General features: G+C 49.9%; 2 protein-coding genes across 22 annotated transcripts in view; one reads left to right on the forward strand and one right to left on the reverse strand.

Annotated features, from left to right (window-relative positions):
* The window catches only part of NUP98 (nucleoporin 98 and 96 precursor), a gene marked incomplete at its 3' end in the record, with an annotated part of 103,690 nt that extends 99,838 nt beyond the window's left edge, over window positions 1–3,852 (reverse strand). For 3 of the 13 annotated variants that reach the window (XM_082626773.1, XM_082626775.1, XM_082626774.1), the window contains exons 1-3: window positions 3,687–3,811; window positions 2,903–3,048; window positions 2,117–2,191 (exon numbers count right to left, since the gene is read on the reverse strand). Of the gene's footprint in view, window positions 1–2,116; window positions 2,192–2,578; window positions 2,667–2,902; window positions 3,049–3,686 lie in introns of all 13 variants that reach the window. The other 10 variants (XM_082626781.1, XM_082626782.1, XM_082626772.1 and 7 more) reach the window with 6 other exon arrangements.
* Window positions 465–25,692, forward strand: PGAP2 (post-GPI attachment to proteins 2; the record flags this gene model as incomplete). Of its 9 annotated transcripts, XM_082626792.1 has the most annotated exons (8): window positions 4,220–4,277; window positions 11,655–11,675; window positions 14,641–14,815; window positions 19,281–19,449; window positions 23,238–23,490; window positions 23,636–23,742; window positions 24,360–24,468; window positions 24,682–25,692. In XM_082626792.1, the coding sequence occupies 6 exons, from the start codon at window positions 14,682–14,684 to the stop codon at window positions 24,810–24,812; spliced, it is 903 nt and encodes a 300-aa protein (XP_082482918.1). In that variant the 3' UTR covers window positions 24,813–25,692. The 9 variants fall into 9 exon arrangements, with proteins under 9 accessions (XP_082482913.1, XP_082482912.1, XP_082482916.1 ...); XM_082626787.1 differs by lacking the exons at window positions 4,220–4,277; window positions 19,281–19,449 and adding an exon at window positions 465–1,065; XM_082626786.1 differs by lacking the exon at window positions 19,281–19,449 and having other exon boundaries at window positions 4,214–4,277.
* Between the last annotated feature and the right edge of the window lie 45 nt (window positions 25,693–25,737).

The following is a 25,737-nucleotide window of genomic DNA, read 5'->3' on the forward strand; positions in this document are numbered from 1 at the left end:
TTAATGTTAACATTGTACAAAAGTTCAACGATATGGTTTCAGATTCCATGTTGCAAAAAACCTTTAAAAAGGTTTGAGTGTACTGTCAAAGGGGAAATCTACAATTATTTGAAGAGGTTATTAAAACACTCCTTTTTCCAAATACTATATATCTGTATGAGGCTGGATTTCTTCACATACTTCAACTAAAACAACATACCAACCATCTGAATGCAAAAGATCCACAAATTCAGTGGTCTTCTATTAAGCCAGACATTAAAAAGATTTGCAAAAATGTAAAACGATGCCACTGTTGTCACTAAATTTTTTAGTAACTTTTCATAAGAGTATTTTTTAAATCAATAAATCCTTTAAATATTAGTTTCAGTTTCTAGCTGTTCGGAGTGTGCAATAATTCTTAAATGCATAAAGGAGTCCCAAGACCTCAAACTTTGAGAACTGCTAGACCATTGCTAGAGCCTCCTTCTAATCGTCTGACTCCAGTTTCACACTTTCCAATTTACCCTACTACCTCCCAGCTTAAACTAACTCTTAGTACCAGACTTAGCTAATTAGACCTATACTTTAAGAAATCATTTTTATTTCTCTACTAAAAAATTACAATTGTTTCGCATTACACTGAATTAAGTACAAACTCTTAAAATGTGGCAAATAATTCTCAGTGTTTATTAAATTCTCAGAGTCAGTACAATGGGACAAGACCTCCGATTCATGTGGCAGGTCGTGTATCAGTGAAATGGAAAGATAACGGAATCACAGAGCATCACATTTAATTATATCAATTCAACTACAAGCTCTTTTTTGCCCTCTTCCACAAAAACAAATAAATATTGCTCTATTTACCCAACGACCTATCTCCTTTCAAACAGGACTTTGATTTCTCCTGTCCCAGAGAAACGGAGATTACCACAGAAGTGAAAGGAGAAACTAAAGAAAGTGACTCTAGGACTCTTAGCTTTTCAGCTTCCCATACCAGATTCTGACAATTTAAGGGTTTTCGAGAACAATTTTAACCAGATGCAACTTATTAGCAGACTCCACAAGCATAGACCAGACATGATAAAGGTAAGATTTTTTTTTACTGAAATACTGGGAACGTTTTCTCTAGAGCAGTGGTCTTACTCTGGGGCAGTTTTGCCTCCCAGGTAACATGTGACAATGTTTGGAGACATTCTTGGTTGTTACAACTTAGGGAGGGGGTGTTATGAGTACCTTATGGGTAAAATACTACAATACACAAATGCCAAATACTTAGGTTCAATTCCAAACACACAGAATGCACCAAGTTCTTAAGAAACGTTGTTTACATACTTTGTCTCTAATACCTACTGGCAAATCTCTAAATTTCTTAATCTCCTAAGCTTTGGACAAATTGCATAATTACAGATGTGCTCTTTATTTACTGGAAATTAAATATCAGTACTACTACCCCTTTCTTCCTAAGGTTAATTGCTACTATAAAAAATCACAATAGGGCTTCCCTGGTGGCGCACTGGTTGAGAGTCCACCTGCCGATGCAGGGGACATGGGTTCGTGCCCCGTTCCGGGAAGATTCCACATGCCGCGGAGCGGCTGGGCCCGTGAGCCATGGCCGCTGAGCCTGCGCGTCCGGAGCCTGTGCTCCGCAGCGGGAGAGGCCACAACAGTGAGAGGCCCGCGTACCGCATCACAATAAAGTAATATTACTGATTTTTTCCAAGCTATGAACTTGGTTCCCTAAAAGTTGTGTTTGTTCTTAGTTATCCAGGAGCAAGTGGACGTGAATAAGTCAGGTACCAAAGTACCGTGTATCATACGAATGGTGTGGGTCCTCTTATCTGGGCCCCGTATTTCAGGAGTACACAAATACCCAGCCTCTTTATAGACTATTTTTAGGCTTAACTCCTCCATATTTGTTTATCCATTCAGGCAAGCACACTTACTGCGGGCCTACTCTATACCAAGAAAACTGAATACAAAGTTAAAAATTTTTTTACCAGTCTAATAAAAAGACACAGCTAAAATACAAAATGATTTGTGCTATGAATAGAAGTATCAAATAAGTGTTATGGAAGCTTGCAGGGGAAAGAACGCCAGGAAAGGCTTCCCAAAAGAAAACATGTCACAGAATACATACCCTGTTCACCTCTTAGCATTAAGACTACAGTTCTCTTCTGCTCTTACACACATTTTTCAGTTTTTGCTTTGTCATCTAAACAAGAGGAAAGTGACAATCTGACTTATGTCAACAGACCAAAGTGGCCTTCATCAAATCTCAATGAAGAGTCAAAAAATAACCGTATCAAATTATTTCCCAGTACCTCCTTCCTGTCCAACTTCTGGTTTGTTTTTTAAATATCCTAACTTCTTCGATCAAGTTCCAAACACACCATCTGTCACTCAGTCAACAAGTGTTTCCTTCTGAATTTATAAGACTGTCACAGGGGATGATCACTGCTCTTTTCTTTCTTTCTTCCAGTTAGCTTCTTCTCCCAAAATAGTTTAATTTTCTCATTTCATTCTACTACAATTTTCGAACTCAGTAAGAGAGGAGCTCTGAGTTCCGAGGTACAAGAAATACAAAATGACTGCTGTGTACCTTTCTAAGTCTTGTCCATATTTCTGGTTTTCTATTGCTATATTGCTGTAGTTCGTTAACTGGACTCTTTCTTCTGAGTCCCCAGCAGCTGCCACAAATAAAAATTTCAGACCTGGGACAGGAAACTAGCCAATGACATGTAGTTTTATCGATTCATTTCCAATACATAACATAACTAACATTCTTTAACCAACGTATAAGTTTAGTTCTCATGGTCTAGTTGAACTAATGAAGCGTCTGCCTTATCACGAACAGAGCTGGTAGTAACTAAATCGGAAACGCTATTGAAGACTAGGTCTGCTCCTAACTATCCAATGTCCCTACCTTAACGCCTCCACTCTTCCAAAGGGAATCCTCAGTAATGGGAAGCTGGAACAGCCAGGGAGGGCAGTGTAGTAGAAAAATTTCTACACTGAGTCAGATGTAGCACTGGCTAATCCTGTTTCTTCTCTGGGCCTCCGTTTCTCCACCTAAAAAAACTTGCATTTAATGTAGAGTAGGGGGATTGGCGTAATTTCTAAGGTCCTTATGGCGATAGTAATCCAAAAACCTCACCTTGTCTAGCTTTACGTGGAACACGTGGGAGAACAGAAAATAAGCTTTCACTCCATTAAACCGACCTTAATTCTCAGATACTGTTTTAAAAAGGTAACAAACTCCCGACCCACTCACCCTCCCCTGGGGCTACAAATTTCCCCTTGGAGAAGCCAAGGCAAATAAAGCCCATCCCGCACGATGGTCAGAGAAGTGCTGGGAAAACCGTACTCAGGGTCTCAAGGCACTGCCCCCGCAAAGGGCCGGCCCACCTAACCACCGCCGGGCAAATGAATGAGTACAACCAGCTAGAGGGACGCCCCACAACGTAGGCTGCAACGCGAGACCCCCGGGCCCAGATCCCACCGATAACGACTCCTTCCCAGAGCCCGAAAAGCTGGGCCTTGGGGCCGCAGGGTCGCGGGCCCCGCCCCCTGCCTCAGGGCAGAAGGTGCGCGCCCCGGCGCGAGACTGGGACGCGGAGAGGGCCTGGGACTCCCCGCGAACCCGCCCGCCCTGAGAGGAGGAGGAGCCTGCCGGTCCCCGGCCGCCACCACCCCGGCTACCGACTTACCGCGATGCGGTGGGGGACGGGAAGTGTCAGGAGTGAGGGCCTAGGCCCGTCTGCCACCCGCCGCTCAGAGAGCAGCGCGCGGCCGCCACGAAACCGTCGCGGCCGCCACCACCTCCGCTACCGACCGCCGCTTCGGGCGCAGCGCGCAGAGGGCCAGACTGCGTCACACGCCGCCTGGCGTCAGAGGCTCGCTGCGGGCGCTCCGCCCTCGCTGTCTGCGCATTGGCAGACACCGCCGCCACTCTAGGCCCGCCCTGTTATTTATTGGACCTAGAGTCTTTTGAAACCGAACGTGAGGGCTGTCTTTGGGAGACGGGCGAGGGGGAAGAGGAGGGACGGAAGGAATTAGGGGGAGGAAGCGGGAGAGGCAGTGGGAGGGACATGAAGTACCGCCCCTCGCCGCCGCGGTTGGCTGGGAGCTAGTCGTGACGTCACAAGAGCCCCTAGACGTAGGCTGGTGAGTGGCTACATCGAGCGGGGGGTGGAACAAGAGTGATGACGCTATGCTGAGGCTCCGCCCCCTTCTGTGGAGCGGAGAGACTCGGGTTGCTGATGCTCGGGCCAATCAGAGTGAAGCTCCAGGATGGCATGGTAACTATTCTACCCTTCCTTTTCCCCAGTCCGCGGGCTATGACGGGAAAGCTCCCCCGTCGTCTTGCCTTTACTTCCTGGCCAGACCACGTGCGGAGCTGGAGGGACCTCCTAGGAGGTCTATCTGCGCGTAGCTCACCTGCAGCTGCTCCGAGGCCCCAAAACCTGGCCTCCTTGTCTCCTGACCCATGCCAGCCCCAACACAACCTTTCCCTCTCTGAATCCCTAGAATGGACTTTAGGAACATTAGAGGTGCCTTAAGGGAATGGCTCAGCTTAGAGTTTGGTACAAATGACAATTCTTGGAACTTCTTTCCCACCTGCACTTTAGGAACCCCTACTTATTCTTAAAGTCTAGTTGAAATGTTCCCCCTTCTCTGGGATCTCTCACAGCTAGTTGGAGTAATACTTGGGCAGGCCTCTGTTACAGCCTTGTTACTTTGTATTCCGTTTTTTACTTTCCTATCTTCTGGTGCCGGGCTCTTGGAGGCCAGAGCTTCATTTTCAAGTTGGTGTTCCTTTCCCTCAAGGCCTAGCCCAGAGCAGAAGCCTGATATCTTAAGGGGGTGGGTTGAGCATGTTCTAGAAACTAGATCTAGTGACTGTGGGTCCCACACAAAATAGCAGGGACTGTGTTCAGAAAGCAAAACCTATTAGGATTGCCACTCTACCACCCCCTCCTCCTGGGACATATCTACAAAATTGAAATGGGCCCTGCCCAAAACATGGATAAACTTAAATCACTCTGGGTTTTCAGTGGTGGCAAGGGATTAGAGATAGTCAAAAAGTGAACACACCATTGTAAAGCAATTATACTCCAATAAAGATGTTAAAAAAAAAAGTGGAGTGATCTGGTAGTAAAGGTAAAATAAGATAATGGATGGAAGAAACCTAGTGCATTGTAGATGTTCAGTAGATGCTTGAAGGAAGAAAAAAATAAATATATGGATGGTCAAATAGTAAAGCTAAACATCTGACTCCAGACACCTTTCCCCAACTACTCCATCCAAACATGACTCCCTTCCCTCCACCCTCCCTTGCCTATGCTCAGCATCAGAAAGTCATTAGGTCTCCCTGGAGAGTTACAGTAGCTTCCTCACTGCCCTCCTGAACCTTTGATTTCTCACCTTCCAATCCTCAACCCCAGATCTGTTTAAGCCTCTCCTCTGCTTATTTATTCTGATGTCCCTAAGGCCAGCCACACAGCATAGGTGTACATTAAATGTTTGATGCATGAATGAGTGAATTATTTTCTTAAATAGAAAAGAAGTATGGGACTTTTGAGTCAGAGAACCCTGGGTTTAAATCTGAGCCCAACCATGTATTAACTGTATGAACTTCGGGCAAATTTCTTAACCCCTCTGAACCTCAGTTTCCTTGTCTGTAAAATGGGGATAATAATTGTACTTGCCTCACAGAGTTGTGAGAATTAAATGAGCTGAGGCATATGGTAACTGGTACACAGGTACCCTCAATAAATGATAGATATTATTTGTATTCTTTAAAAATATTAAGGAATTCCCATTCTAAATATTCTAAGACATGGATTCTGACACAGAAAAGGAGCTCAGAATTATGTCTTGTGTGAGTGAGTGTATTCAGCCCAGAGTACTAGCAGGTGTGCAGGATCTGGGTCCCTTAAGTAGTGTATATTTATTGGAAGACTGGAGGGAGAGACACTGGACAAGGAGTGCTCCAGGGAGGAATTTCCTGTGATCATGGTGATTTCTAAGTAGAAGGACCTCTTGTTAGGTACTCTGGTAGGCATGTGGCCTAAAGCTCATCATTCCCAGGGACTTCTGCCCCAGGAAGGACTTCTTTGTGGACCAGGGCTTCCTAGGCCCACATACTCTTACTCTGCCTAATTCTCATAACATCCCCCCCCCCTTTTTTTTTTTTTTTTTTTTGCGGTACGTGGGCCTCTCACTGTTGCGGCCTCTCCCGTTGCGGAGCACAGGCTCCAGACGCGCAGGCTCCAGACGCACAGGCTCAGCGGCCACGGCTCACGGGCCTAGCCGCTCTGCGGCATGTGGGATCTTGCCGGACTGGGGAACGAACCTGTGTCCCCTGCATCGGCAGGCGGACTCTCAACCACTGCGCCACCAGGGAAGCCCATAACACCCCTTTTGATTGTCATCATCTGCCTTCTTCCCCTCTAAAGCCAAGGAATTTGGTGTATGTTCTCAAAAGCTTGCTGAGCCAAGCTCTGTCCTGGGCATTAGGGGCCCAGAGATGTCCACCGCTCAACACTCTGCCCTGGCCAAGAGAGACAGAGCTAAGTAAAGTCCATTTCTGTCCTGGAAGCTTCCAGTCTCTCTCACACATACATGCCCTGAGAACTCACTCTATGCAGCTCTGAAGGATTGATGCCCAGGGAGGATAGAGACCTGTAAGGACTGCAGAATTATAAAAGAACAAGAGACTTCCTTCCAGAGAGATGATTCTAAATTTCTTATATGGTACATTGGAAAGAGCAGCAGAGTTAGATTCAAACAGATCTAAGTTCAAGTCCAAGATCTGCTACTTTTTAGACCTTGCACAAATTATTTAATTGTTCTGTGCACCAGTTTCATTGTCTATAAATTGGGCACAATAATTTCTGTTTCATAAGGTGCTTGTGAAGGTCAAACAAGATCATGGAATTTGCAAAGGACTGGGCCCCTGTTTGGCACATGGTAAACATGCAGTAAATGTTGATTTCCTTCTTTTCCTATAACTTGATAAGGAAGGGTGATGTTTATAAATGACATATAATTAGATTTATATAAATCTTGTGTGAATATCTGACTTAACTAGAGCATTTAGTCAATTGCATTTAATGAATTTACTGGTATATTTAGGATTTTATCTAACATTTTAGACTTTCTATTTGCCCCAGATGTTCTGTTTCTGTGCTTTTTAAAAAAATTTTTGGTTTTTTTGGTAAAAATAACTGCCATTTACTGAGGCCCAGCTCTTTGCCAGACTTTTTTTTTTTAATTGAGATATAATTTGCAAAATATAACATTCACCCATTTGAAGTGTACAATTCAGAGGTTTTTAGTATATTCACAAGGTTGTGCAACTACCACCACTATATAATTCCAGAACATTTTCATAATCCCAAAAGAAACCCCAGACCCATTAGCAATCGTTCCCCATCTCCCCCTTCCCCCCAGCTCCTAGCAATTTACTAGTATACTTTCTGTCTCAATGGATTTGCCTATTCTGGACATTTCATATAAATGGAATCATAAAATACATGGCCTTTGTGTCTGACTTCTTTCACTTAGCATAATGTTTCAAAGTTTCACCCATTTTTATAGGAGAATAATATTCCATTTTATGAATATACCATATTTTGTTTATACAGTCATGAGTTGGATGGCATTTGAGTTGTTTCATCATGAATAATGATTATTCCATTATTCCACTATGAATAGTACTGCTATGGACATTCATGTAAAAGTTTTTTGTTTACATGTGTTTTCAATTCTCTTGTGTTTATACCTAGGAGTGGATTTGCAGGGTCATATAGTAACTCTATATTTAGCTTCTTGAGGAACTGCCAAACTGTTTTCCAAAGTGGCTGTACAATTTTACATTCCTGCCAGCCACATCTTTGCCAACACTTGTTATTTTCTTTTTTCTTTCTTTTTAAATTATAGCCATGCTAGGGGGTGTGAAGTGGCATCTCACTGTGGTTTTTTTTATACGTTTCCCTGGTGACTAATGATGTTGACCATCTTTTCACGTGCTTATTGGCCATTTAAATCTCTTTTCTTGCATACTTTTGGATTATTTCATTTTTATTCCTGCATCAGTTTGCAAATTAAATTCTTTTTCTATTATTTTAGTGATAGCCCTAGAAATTACTACATGCATGCCTAACTCACTAAAGTGTCATGCTAATCTATACCTTTATAGGAAGGGTAGAGTTTGCTGAGACAAGGAAAAGATGCATTCCATGCCAGAGGAACAGGGAGAACAGAGATGTGGGACCAGGAAAGAGCTCAGTGTATCCACGGGTGCAAACTGGGACTTCATCCTAGAAGTGATAGGGGAGGGGCTTTACTGGTGGCGCAGTAGTTAAGAATCCGCCTGCCAATGCAGGGGACACGGGTTCGAGCCCTGGTCTGGGAAGATCCCACGTGCCACGGAGTGACTAAGCCCGTGTGCCACCACTACCAAGCCTGCGCTCTAGAGCCCGTGAGCCACAACTACTGGAGCCCGTGCTCCGCAACAAGAGAAGCCACTGCAATGAGAAGCCCGCACACCGCAATGCTCGCTGCAACTAGAAAAAGCCCGCTCTCAGCAAGGAAGACCCAACACGGCCAAAAATAAATAAATTAATTAATTAAAAAAGAAGTGATAGGGAAGCTAAAGAATGTCTATAGAACAATGAAGATGTAATTACTATTTGATGTCTCTGCCACGAAAAAGATCTCTGGCAAGAAAAAAAAACACTCCTCCTCAACCCAGGAAGACTTTCCTAAGGCTGCCCAGGAGGCAGGGCAGCGTTTGGCCTGAAATTGGATGCTCTTAGCACTGTTTCTGTCTCTGTCACTTTACTTACCTCCCACCCCCACCCCGAGCCATGCACCCTCTGCCTCCACCCTCTATTCCCAGCGGTCATTCTTCAAAGGCCTTTCTTGCAGTTCCTAAATCTCTTCTTGATATATCTAAGTCCTACCCATCCTTCAAAATCCAGTTCAATTAAATCAATCTAGCAAATATTTTCTGGACTCTTACTGTATGCTCATGCCTGGGCTAAGCTGGGAGATTCAGAAATAAACGTAACAGGTGGAGGTTCTGTCCTTACATGAGCTCCCAGGAAGGTCGGGGGGAAACAGGCAACAGATTATTTTGCCTCATTGTGGTTAGAGCCCTAATAAGGGTGTGATGGAAGGCCATCCAAGGCTGCCTGAGGAGTGGGAAGGTGGGCAGATCATGGGGGGTAGGGAGAGATAAGGAGGAAGTTAAACAAAGCTCCATGGAAGAGGTGAGTGTAGTTAGAATGTAAAACAATTGGTTGCTGGAGTAGAGGATGGCCACATTATGAAAGACATTGAACACCACACTAAGGAATTTGCCCTTGATGCTAAAAGCCATGAAGATTTACTACTTTGCCACAAGGGTGGGACATGATCAGATCTGTGTTGTAAGAAGAGCCAATGTGGCTAATGGGGAGAATGATGGAGAGATAGGAGGGCAGTGAAGGAGATCTCCTACAGGAAGCTTTCCTTGACAACTATATCCCACATTCACTTCCCCTCTTCTGCTCCCCACCTCTACACCGCCCTGTGCTCCTGGGGGCTGGAACATCCCTGAAAACAAATGCTCAGTCAGCTTGGGATATCTGGTATGTGTATGTGGAAAGGGGAGTGGAGCAGTGATTGTGGCTAAAGCTCGAAGATGGTGGTGCTGTTTCAGGCACAGGCCTCTCTGGGGTATGTCCAGGCACCAGGCTAACCAACCAGGAGGGAGGAGACACTGAAAGGCTTCAACAGCAGCAGCAGCAGCTACTTGGACAATGGACAAATGCCAGTTCAGCAAACACTGAGAGCCTCCTGAATAAGGTCGAGCCTAGATGCTTAGATGCTTGTTCAATTTTTTTATCTGTAAAATGGCTTTCATCAAACCTACCTCATCAGATTATTAAGAGGATCAAATAAGAGAATGCATATATAGTCCCTGGCACGTAGTAAGAACTCATCTTTTTCTTCCACTTTTCCTCATATAAATCAAGTAGGTGATAGTCTTTCAAACTGACAGTGGAGGAAACAGATTCAGAGAGGGTCAGTGACAGCTGAGGTCAGACAGTTCAGAAAAGGCTCAATCAGGACAAATTCAGACTGTTGCTGACACATCTAGTTGTCATCAACCTGGCACACTGCTCTATTACCTCATCTAGTTCTCACAACAACACTATAATGTGGATATTCCTAAAACCATTTTACAGATGAGGAAACAGACTCAGGACTGTATGGTGGGGAAGTGCCCAAATCACCAGAGAATTAAAGGCCAGTTAGAGCACCTCAAGTTTCAGGCACTGGGGAGTAGTCTATAGGCAGGGAGAAGAGACCCAGCCTCAGGCAATGGTACTTAGAGCCAAAGGAACAGACAAGGGGTTAAGACTGGCAACAGGGGCCAGGAGCAGTCATGTGTGGGTTGGAGCTAGACAAAGAGCATCAAGCCCCAAGGAAGAAAACCTAAATCCAGTTATCAAAACTAAATGGGAGTGGTTCTTTCAGTAACAATCAGTTTTACTAATTGTTCATTTGCCCTGGGACTTTAAAGGCCGGGGTGGGGTGGGGTGGCGTGGCAGAATTCAAGTCAAGAAAACTATTTTTTTAGAATAAGACACCTTCCCTGTAGACTTGGACCCCCAGGAGTGAGCATGATATCTCTGGGTCCCCCACCATTGCCCAACCCAGGGCCTGTCACAGAGGGGGCCTAGCCTGAGTAAATGAACAAGAGTGGATGCATGCAAAAGGGCTCTGGCAAGTTAGTCAAATTTGGGCCTTTGTTTTCCCGAATTAACAGTATATAGTGATTAAGGGGATGACCTCAGGTGCCAGACTCAAATCCTGGTTTCTGACACTTACTAGCTGTGTGAGTCGGTAACTCATCTTCTCTGTTTTCCATTGGTGAAATGGAGATATTAATAGTATCTACCTCACAGGGCTTTTATCAAGATTAAATGGGATAATAATATAAAAAAGTAGAAAAGTGCCTGGGACACCGGGGGTGCTCAAAATGTGCTAATTATTACTGTGGGGATTTAAATGGGAAAAATATGTTGGTAACGGTGTCTAGGTCAGATGTCCTCCACCTGCTGCAGGTGCTCTGACAATCCCACATTGTAACTGTAGGAGGGATTACTGGTCCCTTCATTCTTTTTCCCCGTTGAAGTAGGATGGTCTTTACAAAGGTAGCAGAGAGTCCCCCTCAGATTCCTTTAAGGGGTCAGTCAGGGTGGGGAAGGAACCTGGCTGAGGGCTAGTTTCTGGGGATCAGCCCTCTCATGGTGAAGAGAGACCAGGACTGGGGTGGGGTTGGGGGGCAGGAGATCCGCTCTCTTCATTTCGACAGGTGGGACAGGGCGCCCTCTCCTGATCAAAGGTGGGAATAGCTGTGGCCCAGAGTTTCTCGGGTGGGCCCCATGGGATCTCGCTCCCTGTGATGCGCTCTTCCCTTTGCTGAAATGCCCCGATTGGGCTCTGGGGAGCAAAGTTTGGGGAAGGGGCGCCGAGGCTGGGGCCAAACTGGTTTAATGTTTCAGAAGTGCGAAACTGGATAATTTCGTCTAGATTGGGGTGGGAGGTGGGTAGAGACTGGGGTCAGGAAATGAGAGAATTCGAGGTCCTGTTGAATTAATTTTATGTTCTTTCAACAGGTGATGGAACGCAGCCGAGAGGTAAGTGACAAGGTGGCTGATCCAATGTGTCAGACCCAGGTGTTCAGTGCTCTTCCGGCTGCCCCCATGCAGCTGGAATGAGTGGGGCTGACCAGTGCTGGATCGACATGGCATGAAGGGACGCCAGATTAAGGGGGACAGCCCGGGATCCCGGGCCTCAGAAGCGGGGAGGGGCCAGCAGAGGATCTGGGTGCTGTTTCCTTCCCAAGTTCCGCCCCAAGCGCGCCGGCCCCGCCCCCGCCGTTCCCGCTCCGACCCGTCCCCCACCGCTCGCCCCCCGGGCCCGGCCTGGGCTTCCCCCGGGTGCTCCCTGCTCCCGGACTGCGCCGGCGCGGCCTCCTCGCCGCCACGGCCTGGGTGAGTATGGAGATGGGTGTGCTGGACTGCCGGGCAGCCCCACTTGGGGGAGCTCGGCCACGCGGTCTGGCCTCCGCGGGGCCCGGCCCCGGGCTGTGGGGATCCTGGTGTCTGTCCAGGAACTGCTGCTGTGCCCGCTGGGGTAGCTGACCCCTTTCCCCTCTGCTCCCTGACAGGGGCCCGATCTTCCAGAGTGAGCTCTCCCTTCTTCACCCCGCAGGCACTCCTGGTCCAGATTCTTCCTTAGGTGCCCCAGGAGAGAGGTGCCGGGGACTTGCAACCCTTTAGATTAGTTTCAAATCCCAACTCTGCCAGCTATTAGCCTGTGACCTTGAGCAAATGTTAACCTCCCTGAGCCTCACTTGCCTCTTCTGTAAAATGGAAATATACAGGCTATAGCGCCTACCTCATAGAGTTGTTGTAGTGAGGATTAAAAGAAACAATGTATATCTAGTGCTAAGCAGGGTGCCTAGTACTCAGAAGGCGCCCAGTAAGTGTGGATTTGGACTGGAAGCTGAGAAGATCTTTAAGGATCTTTGGAAATAAGGTAGGGATACTCCTAAGAAAGCAGTTTTCAGTTAAGTGGTACCTGTGTGGAAGTTAGAGTTGACTGGGGCTGGACAGCTGCCCTTCAGATAGTGAGCTCCCTGTCCTGAAGCCTGGGAGAGTAGAATGACCTCGTTGGTATGGCCTTATTAGTCATCCAAACCACATGATCCCCATGTTTTACAACTGTGAAAACAGGCCCAGAGTGGTTAGGTGACTTGCCCAAAGTCACACAGCTAAAAGGGAGGTTAGGCATACCTCCAACAAGTGGAACAGACTGTTCCTCAAACCTTCTTATCAACCCCTGCCTTGGGCACTGCCTAGTCATTCCCTGAGGATCTGGTCTTTGGTTTGGGTGTCCCAGTGATTCCTGAGGGATCCAGAGCAGCTGGCTTCAGGAAGGATGTTGGAAGGGGGGACTATTATCATTGCAACCACAGAATCTGGGTTTGGGCTGGGTGGGGAAGGTCTCTGGGCATGATCCAAGGACTGTAGGAATGTGCTTGAGTTGGGAGGGCCACCAGAGCCACTCCTGGGAAAGCCCCGGCCCGCAGAAGGAGGAAGGAGGTTGAGCAGTTTGGGGCAGGCTGCCTGTTGGAGCCTGGCAGAGAGGTGGGTGGAGGAAGCTGGATGAGAGGCGTATCCACCTGGCTTGTTCCGGATGCCATGAGGCCAGCCTCCTGGAGGTCAGGGTTCTTCCTGAGGGCGGGACTAGGAGAGAGTCCTGAGGGCGGGGCCAGGAAGAGCTAGGACTTGATCTCCAGGCAAGGTCCTGGAGTCCAGAAGGGCAGGTTCTTTATGTATCCGGAGCCAGCCCTAGTTTGGCAACTAGAAGCCTAAATTCTGAGGATGGCTTTCCCTCAGGTTCAGCATATGGCTTTGAGGAAAGACCTTCCTCTCTCTGTGTCTTGGTTCCTCTGTCTTTAAAATGGGAACAGGGCTGACTGACTCATTTATGTAAGATTTGGTTTTTTAGTTTTTTTCCTCTTATGGACAGGTACCGCTTCACTTTTCCCTCCTAACCTGACCTAACCTGACCTCTCTGCCCAGAGCTCTGGCCCAGAGAGCAAAGGGTCAAGGAAGGCGAGAGCTGCAGTTTCTGACACTGCGAGCCCTACATCTCCCCACTGCTGGCTCTTCCTTCTATTTGCTATGTGACCCTGAGCAGGATCCTGCCCCTCTCTTGGCCTCAACTTCCCCTTCTATACACTGAGGGGGTCCGGGCTAGGATCGCTGGTATATACTTGGCTAGTAGTATAGTGCATGACCCTAGATATCCTCATCTGAGTGGGGGAGTGCGATGGGGAGGAGCCCAGTCCTCAGGAGCCCTTACCTAGTCTCCAGAGGGGAGCGGACAGGCCCCTGGGCACTGGGAAGCCTCCAGAAGCTGACCAGGCAGCTCTCTCTAGCAAACAGCAAGCCCAGGCTAGCACCAGGCCTGATTCTGCAAAGCCTTTCACCCTCAGAGCACGTGAGGCAGCGGGTGGGGACAGGCAGGGGGTTGAGGTTCTGCTGGCTTCCATGGAGTCCTTGCTGCTGTGGACTGCAGTGCAGGCACACAGAGCACACAGAGCTGGGAAGGGCCTGAAGGTGCAGAAGCACCCTGGGCCGGTGGGTGAAGCAGTGAGAGCTGATAGGAGGCCCTGAAACATGGAGGTTCCAAGGCCTGGGGGAGGAGATGGGCCATTCTGTTCACTGGGAAGTTTTAGGATTGGTTCCTGAAACAAGAGAGACTAGTTCAACCAGCTCCTGTAGTACTAGGCCTGTCAAGCCAGGCCTAGGGATGAGAAGAAGTTTTCCCAATCTATTCAGGCTTCATCTTAGCACAGATTTGGTTCATTGTCTTTCCTCTGAAATTGAGGGTGAATGTTCTCATGGGATTCTCAGTCCATCTTCCTCATCCAGGGCAGTAGCTGTCCAAGTTTAGGGGCTAGGTGGCTTCCTTCTCAGACTCTCCACCCCATAGCATAGCTAAGCTGAGGACTGAGCACAAGGGCTAGCTTCACCACTGAGTCCCAGCCTCACTACCTTGGGCCCTGACAGCACGCCACTCCATCCCCAGGTCTGACAAGATGTACGAGGTCCCACTGCCGCTGGATCGGGATGGGACCCTGGTCCGGCTCCGGTTCACCCTGGTGGCCCTGGTCACGGTCTGCTGTCCACTTGTCGCCTTCCTCTTCTGCGTCCTCTGGTCCCTGCTCTTCCACTTCAAGGAGACGACGGCCACACACTGTGGGGTAGGGCTTGTGGAGGGGGGCACTGATACCTCATATTCAGGCCCAATCAGATCTGTTTTGGATCCTGATTCTGTTGTAACAGGATTAGCCATCAAACATACTGGGCTGCTAGGGGGATGCCTGCAAATTGAGGTCCCAAGGACTAGTCTCCCTCCACCTTCCACGGAGGTCGTTGGGGGCCAGGGTCCCTGAAGTTGGGCAGCCCCAGGACCCCGAACCCAATCCTTACTTCATAGAGGGGCTGATTCAGCAGCCCCAGGGTTTTCTGGGGGTCAGAGAAAAAAACTGGGCTAGAGGGCATTGGGGGATTTTTATTGGGGCACTGTGGGCTGTGCCTGTCTCTACGGGAATGTGATTATGTATATGTGCATGTGTTAACTGTGAGGGACATACTATATTATTATTATATATTATATACTATAATGGCTTTGAGTGGGGTATCTGTGTGAGAGAGACTATATCTGTGTCTCTCTGGTTGGGGACCTGATTATGTGTGTGTACATGTGTTTTCTGGGGTAGGCCCCATGACCTCTGAGGTTCCATAGGTGACCATACACCCTCTTGGACAGGGATATAGGGTGCTGGGCCAGAAAGAAAGTTGTGAGAGTTCTTTCTCTGTATGTTATGGGTGTAAATGGGGTGAGACCTGTGTGGACCTTTGTTACCCTCCTAGTTCATCCACTGACTCTGTATATTACCTGAAATTCAGAGACTGAGACTCAGTTTTCCCATGTCTATCAGGGTTGCTAATTCCTGTCCTCCTCCTTCTCAGGGTTAGTGTAGAGCTCCAGGTGGAGGAAACAAGAAAGTGGTTTTGGAAATGTGAAGGGGGAGGAGCAGAAGGAGGAAGAGGAAAAGGAGATTGTCAAGTTGGAAGACAGGGCAGGAGAGGAAGTTAGCCAAGGGTCTCTAGGTGGGAAAGAGGCAGAGCCTGGACATGGACCCTTGAACTAGCCTCACAGAGAGAGCTCAGAAGGCCCCCAATCAGCTGAGCTTCCACCTTCCTATAAAGAGCATTTGCTTGAGAAAAAAGGGGTACAACCAGGAGTGGGATCTGGCTGGCAGGCATGGGGGCCCACTTCTTTTATTCATATGACTTCAAGTTTTCCCTCTTCTTGATTTGTCAGTGGGTAGATGTGGGCCTTGAGTTGTGGGCAGCCAGCCTGGTGAGACTTAGGGCTGGGAGCTATCAGAAAGAACAGGACTGGAAGAAAAGGGGGTGACCAGGTGATCTGAGGGGGAAGATCAGAAAGGATCCATCCAGCAGCCTCTCCTGACCTAGTTCTCACCTTAGATAATGCACCAAATGTTCTATGACCCTGGCCAACTCCTCTTCATCCTGCAAAACCCTTCTCATGTGTCTCCTCCTCCAAAAAGCTTTCTGCAGCCTCCATTGGGCAAGCTTAATCACTCCCTCCTCCGGGTGCCCATAGTTCCAGGTGTTCTCTCTGATATAGTTCTATCACATTATATTTGTGTCTCTCTTCCCTACTAGGCTGGGAGCTCCTTGAAGATGGGCACTGCATCTGAATCAGAAGGTATTTGTTGAGGGACTTCCCTGGTGGTCCAGTGGTTAAGACTGTGCGCTTCCACTGCAGGGGGCACGGGTTTGATCCCTGGTTGGGGAACTAAGGTCCCGCATGCCACACAGCGCGGCCAGGAAAAAAAAAAGTATTTGTTGAATAAATGGATAGGACCCCCCCCGACACACACACACACACACACACACACACACACCCCACCCCCACCACCCCCCAGCTCAATGCCCTGGGAAAAGGAAGGCATGATATAATGCAGTCATAGTCCATACAGAGAATTATAATATTTGTATGGCATATGGAGTTAGAAGGAGTAGGCTGTTTGCTCTGGTCCTCGTGGCTGGCTCCAGATGATAATGGGATCAGTAACCTCAGCATACTTATAACCCATTCTCAATATACTAGATAGGGAGCTAAGGCATAGGTAGCTGCTGGAGGGGTACCTGGCCTCTCTGGGGCAAGACTAGGCCTAGTGACCCCAGGGGTATTTTGTCCCTACTCCCTGGGACTACTATGATGGATACACCTGGGAATTTTCACATATACTCTGAATTTCTCACCCAGAGAATCCCAGGAATGGCCAACTGAGGAATGAAAGAAGTAGCCTTAGTCTATAATTACCAATAGATGACATTGCCTCTGCTTCCACATCCCCAGTGATGGGAAGCTTCTTTCCTTCCCAGGCAGCTGATTCCGAGGAGACTTAGTAACTAACAATTAGAAAGCTCTTTCTTTCTTTTTTTTTTTTTTGTTTTGTGGTACGCGGGCCTCTCACTGTTGTGGCCTCTCCCGTTGCAGAGCACAGGCTCCGGACGCGCAGGCTCAGCGGCCATGGCTCACGGCCCAGCCGCTCCGCGGCATGTGGGATCTTCCCAGACCGGGGCACGAACCCGTGTCCCCTGCATCGGCAGGCGGACTCTCAACCACTGCGCCACCAGGGAAGCCCAGCAAGCTCTTTCTTATAGTGAGCATATACCCTCTTTCTGGTGAATCTCTGTCCTGCCTCTGGCTCTGCTTTGGGACCCTTGGAGCTACTTTTTCCACCTGGCTTCCAGCCAGCCCTGCAGAGATGGGAAGGCAGTAATGGCGGGGGAGGAGGGTCCCCTGAGTTTACTCTTCTCAGGTAGCATAGCTCCAGTTCCTTCAGGCAATCCTTACAGGACATGTGCCCCTGGACTGGGCCCAGTTGATCACTGTTCTCTCCTAGGCCCTGATCTGGGCATAGGACTTCATATGGCCTGGGAAGTACAGCCCAAATCAGGACTGTTCTATTCCTATTACTGGCTGTTAGACCTCTGTTAATGCAGCCTGAGCTGCCACTAGCTGTTTCTGCACAGGTACAGGCTGGACACTGATACTTCATACTCAGGCCTGTCTAGATCTCTTTTGGACTGCGAATCTATTGTTTAAGATTAGCTAGCTCTCTGATGGGGCCCAACAAACATATTCAGTCCTGCTCCAACAGAAAGGGGCTAAATCCTATTCTGCTTTCTCCCTTTCCCTTCCCAGAAACCTGCCTACATGGCTGGACCCAACCCTCAGAAAGGTCCCCACCCCCATGCCTGGCAAAGGGATCTGCTGTGGGCCAACGTTGGCCACTATCATTCTTACCTTTGCAGAGTGTTCTGGGATTTATGACATGGCCTTGTTGGTCGTGGGAAGGCTGTGTGCCCGGGGAAGGCGTGGAGATCCGGGCTCTGTGGGTGGGAGGCAGGCCCTCGGGAACTGGGGGTGGGACGCTCCAGCCTTAGAGCAGTCTCAGTCTGGCTAGAGCCCTCAACCGAAGCCCCGGATCCTTCAGCACCCAGTGTGAGTGTTGCTTAGTGCGCCTACCCCCACCCTGATTCCCTGATGCTGAGCTGGACTAGTAGACTAGGGTTCCCTTAATGGAGGGAGGTCTGAGTCCCCAGGGGAGATTTGGTCCTAGGCCTTTTAAAACAAATCTGCCCTCTAGAAGGAAGCCCAGCGTGAAGGGTCATGGTGGTCGGCGCAGTGGGGGTGGGGGAGGGAGTTCTCTGCCCAGAGGGAGAGGGAGCAGAAGAAGCCCAGCCACCTCAGTCTGGGTCTGTCCTTCTTGGGTCTGGCCCAGCACAGGAGACTCAACCTGAGCGGAGAAGGTTCCCATGACCCTCAGTTCCCGAAAATCTTGGATCGGGTGACATGGTCTTCTCAGAGAGGAAGGAGATAGAGGTCTGGGCCTCCGGAGGGACTCTGGTATCTTGGGGTCAGGGTACTGCTGGCCTGAGGCTTGGATCATTCTGAGCCTGGGGGTGGGATGGCTGGTAGCCTGTGGTCCCATTGAAATAGGTTATGGGGCCCTCCCACTGTTCCTAGTTGAACTTGAGTGAAGAGCAGGAATGTGGTCAGACAGGGTCAGTGGGAGGGCTTGGGTCAGTCTGAGCCAAGGTCCTTTAGGTTACTTGGCCTGAAGAAAACCTTGACTTGGAGCTTTAAGCTATCAAGTGGCAAGAGGCCTTAGTCTTAATGTTTGATCCTAGCATAGTTATGGGCCTTGGTCTTCCCTTCTGTGGAATGGGAATAATAACCCTTCCACCTCTGACCCTTTTCCTGAGTGGGTAGGAGAGTCATGGGAATGAGGTGGGCCATCAGAGCTCCCAAGTCCAGGCCACTGGGAGCCTCTATTCTCTATTCTCTTCAAGAGGTGAACCTATAGGACCAGTGTGCCAAGGGGATTCCTATGAGCTGACCCTGTCTCTCTGCTGTTCCTGCCCCATCTCCCTCTGTACCTCCTCTTCTGCACTGCTTTCCTTTTTCTTTTATGTCCTTCCTACTCTGCCTTTATACTCTGGCTCTTCCCTATACTCTGAAAAGCCAGCTCTGGAAAAGGCCCCACTTTCCTAGGCCCAGGTAACCCCACCAGGCCCCAAGTTGTGTCCCTTGCCCTGCCTGGGCACCACTCCCTACAGGATGTTCTCTGCGGCCTCCCAGCCCTTGGACCCTGATGGGACTGTGTTCCGGCTCCGCTTCACGGCCATGGTCTGGTGGGTCATCACTTTCCCCGTGTTTGGCTTCTTCTTCTGCATCATCTGGTCCCTGGTGTTCCACTTTGAGTACACAGTGGCCACTGACTGTGGGGTGAGTGCCAGGCTCCCCAGCACCTGGGTCAGGGCCAGGTCAGGAGATGGTGATAAGGGTGGAATCAGACAGTAGGAGAGAAGGTGGAGGGACAGAGAGAGGGGAGAGGGATAAAAGGATGGTGGGGGGAAAATCAGAGGTGGGGGGAATTTGGGGAGAGAGACTCAGGGAGAGTAGAGTCACAGTCCTCCAAGAGTAGAAGAGGATTGTAGAGGGTACAAGGGAGCAGAGGGGGCCTGGGGGAAGGGAAGAGAGTGGGAATAGGCAGGAGAGATTGCGAGAGGGAGAAGGGGGCTGAAGAAAGACCAGACTGGAAAGGAAGCCAGGACTGAGGAGGTAAGATGAGGCCAGGAGCCAGGAGAAGCAACAGGTGGCTTTAGCCCAGACTAGGGGCCTGACCTGAGAAGACGCCCAGCCCTGCCCTGGCTTCTTCTAGCTTTGTTTCTCCTCTGGCAGTCTCAGGCCCCACAACCTATATCCACTCAGAGCTTTGCCAGCTGGAAACCTAGAAGGAGTTCCTGCCCCCAAGAGCAGTCCATCAAGCCTTTCTCGAGGGCCCAGGGTTGGAGGTTCTGTGTCAGAGGCATGGAATTGAACATGGACTTGCTCTTAGCATCTTATTCCTCCAAGAGACAGACCTAGGCACAGACAGTCACAACACTGTGAGATGAGATCCCTCCTGTGATAAAAGGGAGCACAGGGATGCTGGGCCCAGGAGAAGCACTTAAACTGGCTTGGATGCTGGAGACTTCCTTCCTGGAGGAGGGGGCATTGTTGCTGTGGGGTGAAGGAGGACCTTTGTGAGTGCCAGGCGGACAACTTTTGATTTTATCCAGAGGGCAATGGGGAGCTTTGGAAAGATTTTTTTTTTTTTTGCTTTTTTTTTTTTTTTTTTTCTGTACGCGGGCCTCTCACTGTTGTGGCCTCTCCCGTTGCGGAGCACAGGCTCCAGACGCGCAGGCTCAGCGTCCATGGCTCATGGGCCCAGCTGCTCCGCAGCATGTGGGATCTTCCTGGACCGGGGCACGAACCCGTGTCCCCTGCATCGGCAGGCGGACTCTCAACCACTGCGCCACCAGGGAAGCCCTTTGGAAAGATTTTAAGCAGGGAAGGGACACGATCAGATTTGAGCTTTAGAAGACCATTCTGGCTCTGGTACAGGGGATACCAGAGCTAAGATGGGGGACTATGAGGTTAGAGAAGAGGGAATGGAGTCCAGAGAAGAGTAGCAAGTAGGATTGACAGGAATGGGAGTTTTTGTCCAGTTGGTGGGGAGGGGAAGTGGTGGTAAGGTATAAAGAAAAGTCATCCATAATTTCAGGGGACTTTTATCTGAGGCCAGAGGAATGAACCTCTAATGGTGAAACATGAGGTTCTATGATAAGGAAGTTTTTGGACCCTCTCCCTTTATACCATGTGAATTTCTGATCTACTGCCCTGCCATAGATCCACTGAGCCATGTCTTCCAGGCCAAAGGATTTCTATTCTTGGGGAAAGAGGTTATGTTCCCATCTCTCAGTACCCTTAGCTCTGGGCTTTTGGGGAGGTTTGTGGTGAGCTGTGTACCTGGGCTCTGATATCTCCTCATGTAGCTTGTTGTTGGCATAGTTGGTGAGTGGGGAACTTGTGTACTCGGAATGGCGGGGGTGTATATGAGTACCTATACCTGATTAAGCATGTGTGTGTGTGTGTGTGATGAGGGAGGCAATCCCTGCTCTTAGAATCCTGCCCCCACCCTTAATTTGAGAGGAGCTTGTGAGGATGGGACAAGCAGCCACAGGGCCCTAATCCTCATCCTCCTGAGGCATCCCCCTAACTCCGTGCCATCTCTACCCTTTACCTCTTTCCCAGCTTTAGTCAGGGCTCTGGGCCCTTGAATACTCTGGGCTCTCCCAGCCAAGCCTTAGATGTTGGTACTGTTCCCCTTAAAGTAGCTGAGATTGGGGCAGGAGTTTTCAGAATGAATATTCTAGGAAGTGGAGGCAACACTCCCACTAACCCTACTCAGGGGACCTACCCAGAGAGGCAGAAAAGTCAAGTAAGGAGGCTTGGAGGTCTCAGAAGTGTCCGGTCAAGATATGATTCCCACCTTTCACTCATAAGTCAGCCTTCCCACGTTCAGAAGCCACATAGATCACAGCCAACTTGCAGGCTTTTCAGGAAAGTTTGTCTTCTGAAAGCCATCGCTTGTACTCACTGTGTGCTAGACACTGCAGATGCCTTGCATACGTTATATTTAGTATTCACCATCCCCTGCAAGGTAGGTGATGTCATCCCTATTTTGCCAATGAGGAAATCAAAGCTCAGAGAGGTGAAGTGACTTGCTCAAGGTCAGCCAACTAATAAAGGCAGAGCTGGGATGTAGACCCAGGTTTGTGTGGCTCCAAAGCCTCCATGTTGCCCTTCACTGATTACTCAGAGTGAATATCTGAGCCTGGTCTCAAGCTATGGTACCTCAAGCCATGGCCTCGATAGCATCACCCTCTCTCTGAGCGCTCTGCACTTAGCTTCCTCTGACAGTGCTGAGGGGAATCCATCTCCGTTTCTGTGAAGGCTCGTGAAGGCCCTGGCTGGTCCTGTTCCAGGCCCACCCCTGCCCTGTGAGCTGCCTCCATCATTGCCTGCCTTCCCAGCCACTCTGGAGACCCATTCAGCATCCCCACTGGGAGAAAGGAAGGGGTCTTCAAGAACTCCATCTCTGAAGACTTGTCCTGCCATAGTCACAGCAGGGTCATTCCCTCTCTGGGTTTCAGGGCTCTGGCACTGCTCTGGCTCTTGTTGAAGGTCTAAAAAAGTCCACGGAAAGTGTGGGCAACAGACTGGTAACTTCCGCAGCCATGGAATCTTTTAGAAATGCAGATTCTCAGATTCCAGACCTTCTGCATTCTCACACAATTCCAGGTGACTCATATGCATATTAAAGTTTGAGGCATACTGCTTTAGGCCCCTGAGTCTAAGAGATCCTCTTCCTATTCCTGGCCTTCCTGTTCCCATCGAAACTACTGTTCATCCATCCCCCATTCTCTCACCCTCCAAAATAAGCAACACACCAGTCCTTGCAGCTGTGTGATATTATCTCCTCCTTTCTCAGCTTTAAAGAATGACACCCCAGTTCCTTAAGGAATGAGGGAATTCCAGCCTTTGAGAAAGATGGATGAGAGAGATGCATAAGGACAGGGTCATTTTCTTAGACTACCCCAGGTTAGGAGCACCCATTTTCTTAAATGTGACCAGAGTGAATGTATCTTCTGGCCCCGCTCCCCTAGGATCTCACAGCACCCTCTACTACCTTGGTGCCCCAGACCAGAAGGACAAGTGGAGCTGGGAGCGGTCAGGAACAGCTTAGCTGGGCAGTGAATCCAGTGCTGTGCCAAGGAAGCTCAGATGCTCTGTGACTCGTTTCTGTCCTTCGGACTGAATCTGGGTTGCTGGGCTCATGGACCCTCCCACAGGACCTTATCCATGTCACAGCCCCGTGCTGTGGGCTCAGAGAGCATCTGAACCTGCCTATAGCTTTCCCAGCCACCTGTAGGGAGGTGGAGGCGGTCCCACTCTGCCCCAGCACAAACCCCAGGCTGGCTAGGGAATGAGAACCAGGCACACTGGGGGCCCAGGACCTGGAAGGGGAGGTCTCCCTGGAGAGCTCTGGGGCTCTGAAGGAGGACATCCTGGAGGGAGGGGACTGGACCAGAGCCTTCTGAGTGTCAAGGTGATTACACAGAGAGGAAGATCTCAAGGTGGGTGGGGCCGGCAGGGGGCCGGTGCCCAGATGGTTCACAACTCTCTAGGTGCCCAATTACCTGCCATCAGTGAGCTCGGCCATCGGTGGAGAGGTGCCCCAGAGCTACGTATGGCGCTTCTGCATTGGCCTACACTCAGCACCCCGCTTCTTGGTGGCCTTCGCCTACTGGAACTACTACCTCAGCTGCGCCTCCCCGTGTCCCGGCTACCGCCAGCTTTGCCGCCTCAATTTCGGCCTCAACGTCGTGGAGAACCTTGCGCTGCTAGCGCTCACCTATGTCTCCTCTTCCGAGGACTTCAGTGGGTGCCCAGACGAGGGAAGGAGGAGCGGGGAAGGGTTCCGGGAGGGGATGTCCCTGCCCCCACCCCCACCCCCTGACCTTATGGCGCAGGGCTTTGGGTGTTCCCTTCCGTGCGTGCTCCCAACCCTCCTCTCTCCCTCCAGCCGTCCATGAAAATGCTTTCATTGTGTTCATCGCCTCATCCCTCAGTCACATGCTCCTCACCTGCATTCTCTGGCGGCTGGCCAAGAAGCACACAGTAAGTCAAGAGGTACGGTCTACTAGTGGGGCTCCAGGTGGCCCAGAGGAAAATCAAGGACACTTGTCCTCAGGATGCGGGTAATGGTGAGGTGGGAAATGGAGTTCTTTTGCGAACTGGGGCTGGGGCTGGGCCTGGGGACAAGTGGAGGGTGATTGATCAGAATCTGGGGCTGTGTTTGGGTAGCATGGGAAAATGGAGAATAGAAGAGGTGGTGCCTCCAAATGGGAGTAGAATGAGGGGCAGCGCCCAGGCTGCAGCAGGAACACTGCGTCAGGGGTCTGTGGTCTGTAATAACTGGTGCCTCCCCCCGGCCCTGCCCCCCGCCCCCCCCCCCCGGTACTTTTCTTCTCCCCACAGCATCTGGAGGTGTTGGGTTGGTGGGTAACTCCAAGTAACTTTCATACTCTGTCCCCCTGAAATGGGAGGGACAGGGACCCCACTGTGCCTTGGCCTCATTACACCAAATGCAGGGGTATGAAATGCCCATCATTCCTGCTGCCCCTGCCTCTGCCCCCCTTCCATGACCAAAGGAGGTAAGACACAGCTCTTAGGAGTTGGGGCCAAGAGGGGAGGCTGTCCGCACATATCTAACAAGCTGCAGAGTGATCCGACAGCCCATCCCCTAGGATCGCAAGTCCTACAACTGGAAACAGCGGCTCTTCATCATCAACTTCGTCTCCTTCTTCACGGCGCTGGCTGCGTACTTTCGGCACAACATGTATTGTGAGGCTGGAGGTGAGGCCAGGCGAGGATCCATAGGTGGTCACAGTGGCTATGGGACAGTTGTGATGTTTTCTGTAATGTGCAGTATGGCAGTGGCAGTGGTCTCGGGGACTGCCTGCCATTGTGTCCTTTGCGTAGTGATGCAGTGGTGGTGATCTATCAAGAGGCCCCTGGGGGGTAGGGAAGGAGGCTTATCACGCCCTGTTCCTTGTGTCCTTACCACAGTATACACCATTTTTGCCATCCTGGAGTATACTGTGGTCCTGACCAACATGGCGTTCCACATGACAGCCTGGTGGGACTTCGGGAGCAAGGAGCTGCTCATTACCTCCCAGCCTGAGGAAAAACGGTTCTAAACCCTGCTCTCCTGCTGGGGAGGAGGCCCACTGCCCGGAAACTAGGGCAAGATACCACTCTGGCCTTCCCTCATCCCCTGTGTCCTCTCTGAGCCCTACTGAAGCTGGGGTAGAGGGGAAGAAGGGAAGAAAGGCACAGGACAAGGCTTTACCCGGCCCTACTGGCTTCTCCTTTCCCCCACCCCACGTGAAGGCACAGGCTCCTTCAAGCGGCACCACCCGTACCTGAGAAGCCCCAAGAAGCTGAGCTGGCAGGAGAGCTCCACCGTCTGCTGCTAAAGAAAGTCCTGATGTTCATAACCACCATCTGGTTCTTGGCCTTTACGTAGGCACCTCTCGCTGAGGTCAGGGACCACTGAGCAGTGGCTGCTACCAGAAAACCACAGCCATTTCTCCCCATGGGGTCATTCACTTGACTCATGTGTCTAATGATCTCTGCACATTCAGGCCTGTGACATTCCTCTGCTGAGTTTGCCCAGGTGTCCTAGTCGTGACTTCACCTCTGATTTGGTGTACGTCCTTCCCTATCTGAGCCTCCTTGTGTCCGTGTGGATGATGGCGGTGAGGGGTGGGAGGCTATATGATTTCCGAGGGCTCTGCCAGTCTGTGCTTCTCCCTGTGGAGGTGGTGTTCTGTACCCAAAGGATACAGAAAAAGCACTGGCACAGCATGTATTTCCCTTCCCTTCTGGAATCTCTGGTTTACAGACTCTTCCTCCTTGGCAAAAGGTGCCAGGTAGAGGGGACAGAGGCACAGATTCCTACCCCAAAACGGGCTCTCTGGTGTCCCCACCCCCCCACCTTCCCTACTGCCTCAGGCCCTGTGCTCTTCTGGTTGTACATTTTATTTCAAAGGAAAATAAATTTTTGTTTTGCCAACAGTCTGGGCTAGGCTTGCTTGTTCGGGGGCTTGTCTCTTTAATGGA

This window comes from Mesoplodon mirus, assembly GCF_964341445.2.
Source record: "Mesoplodon mirus genome assembly, chromosome: 7".
Classification (NCBI taxonomy): domain Eukaryota; kingdom Metazoa; phylum Chordata; class Mammalia; order Artiodactyla; family Ziphiidae; genus Mesoplodon; species Mesoplodon mirus.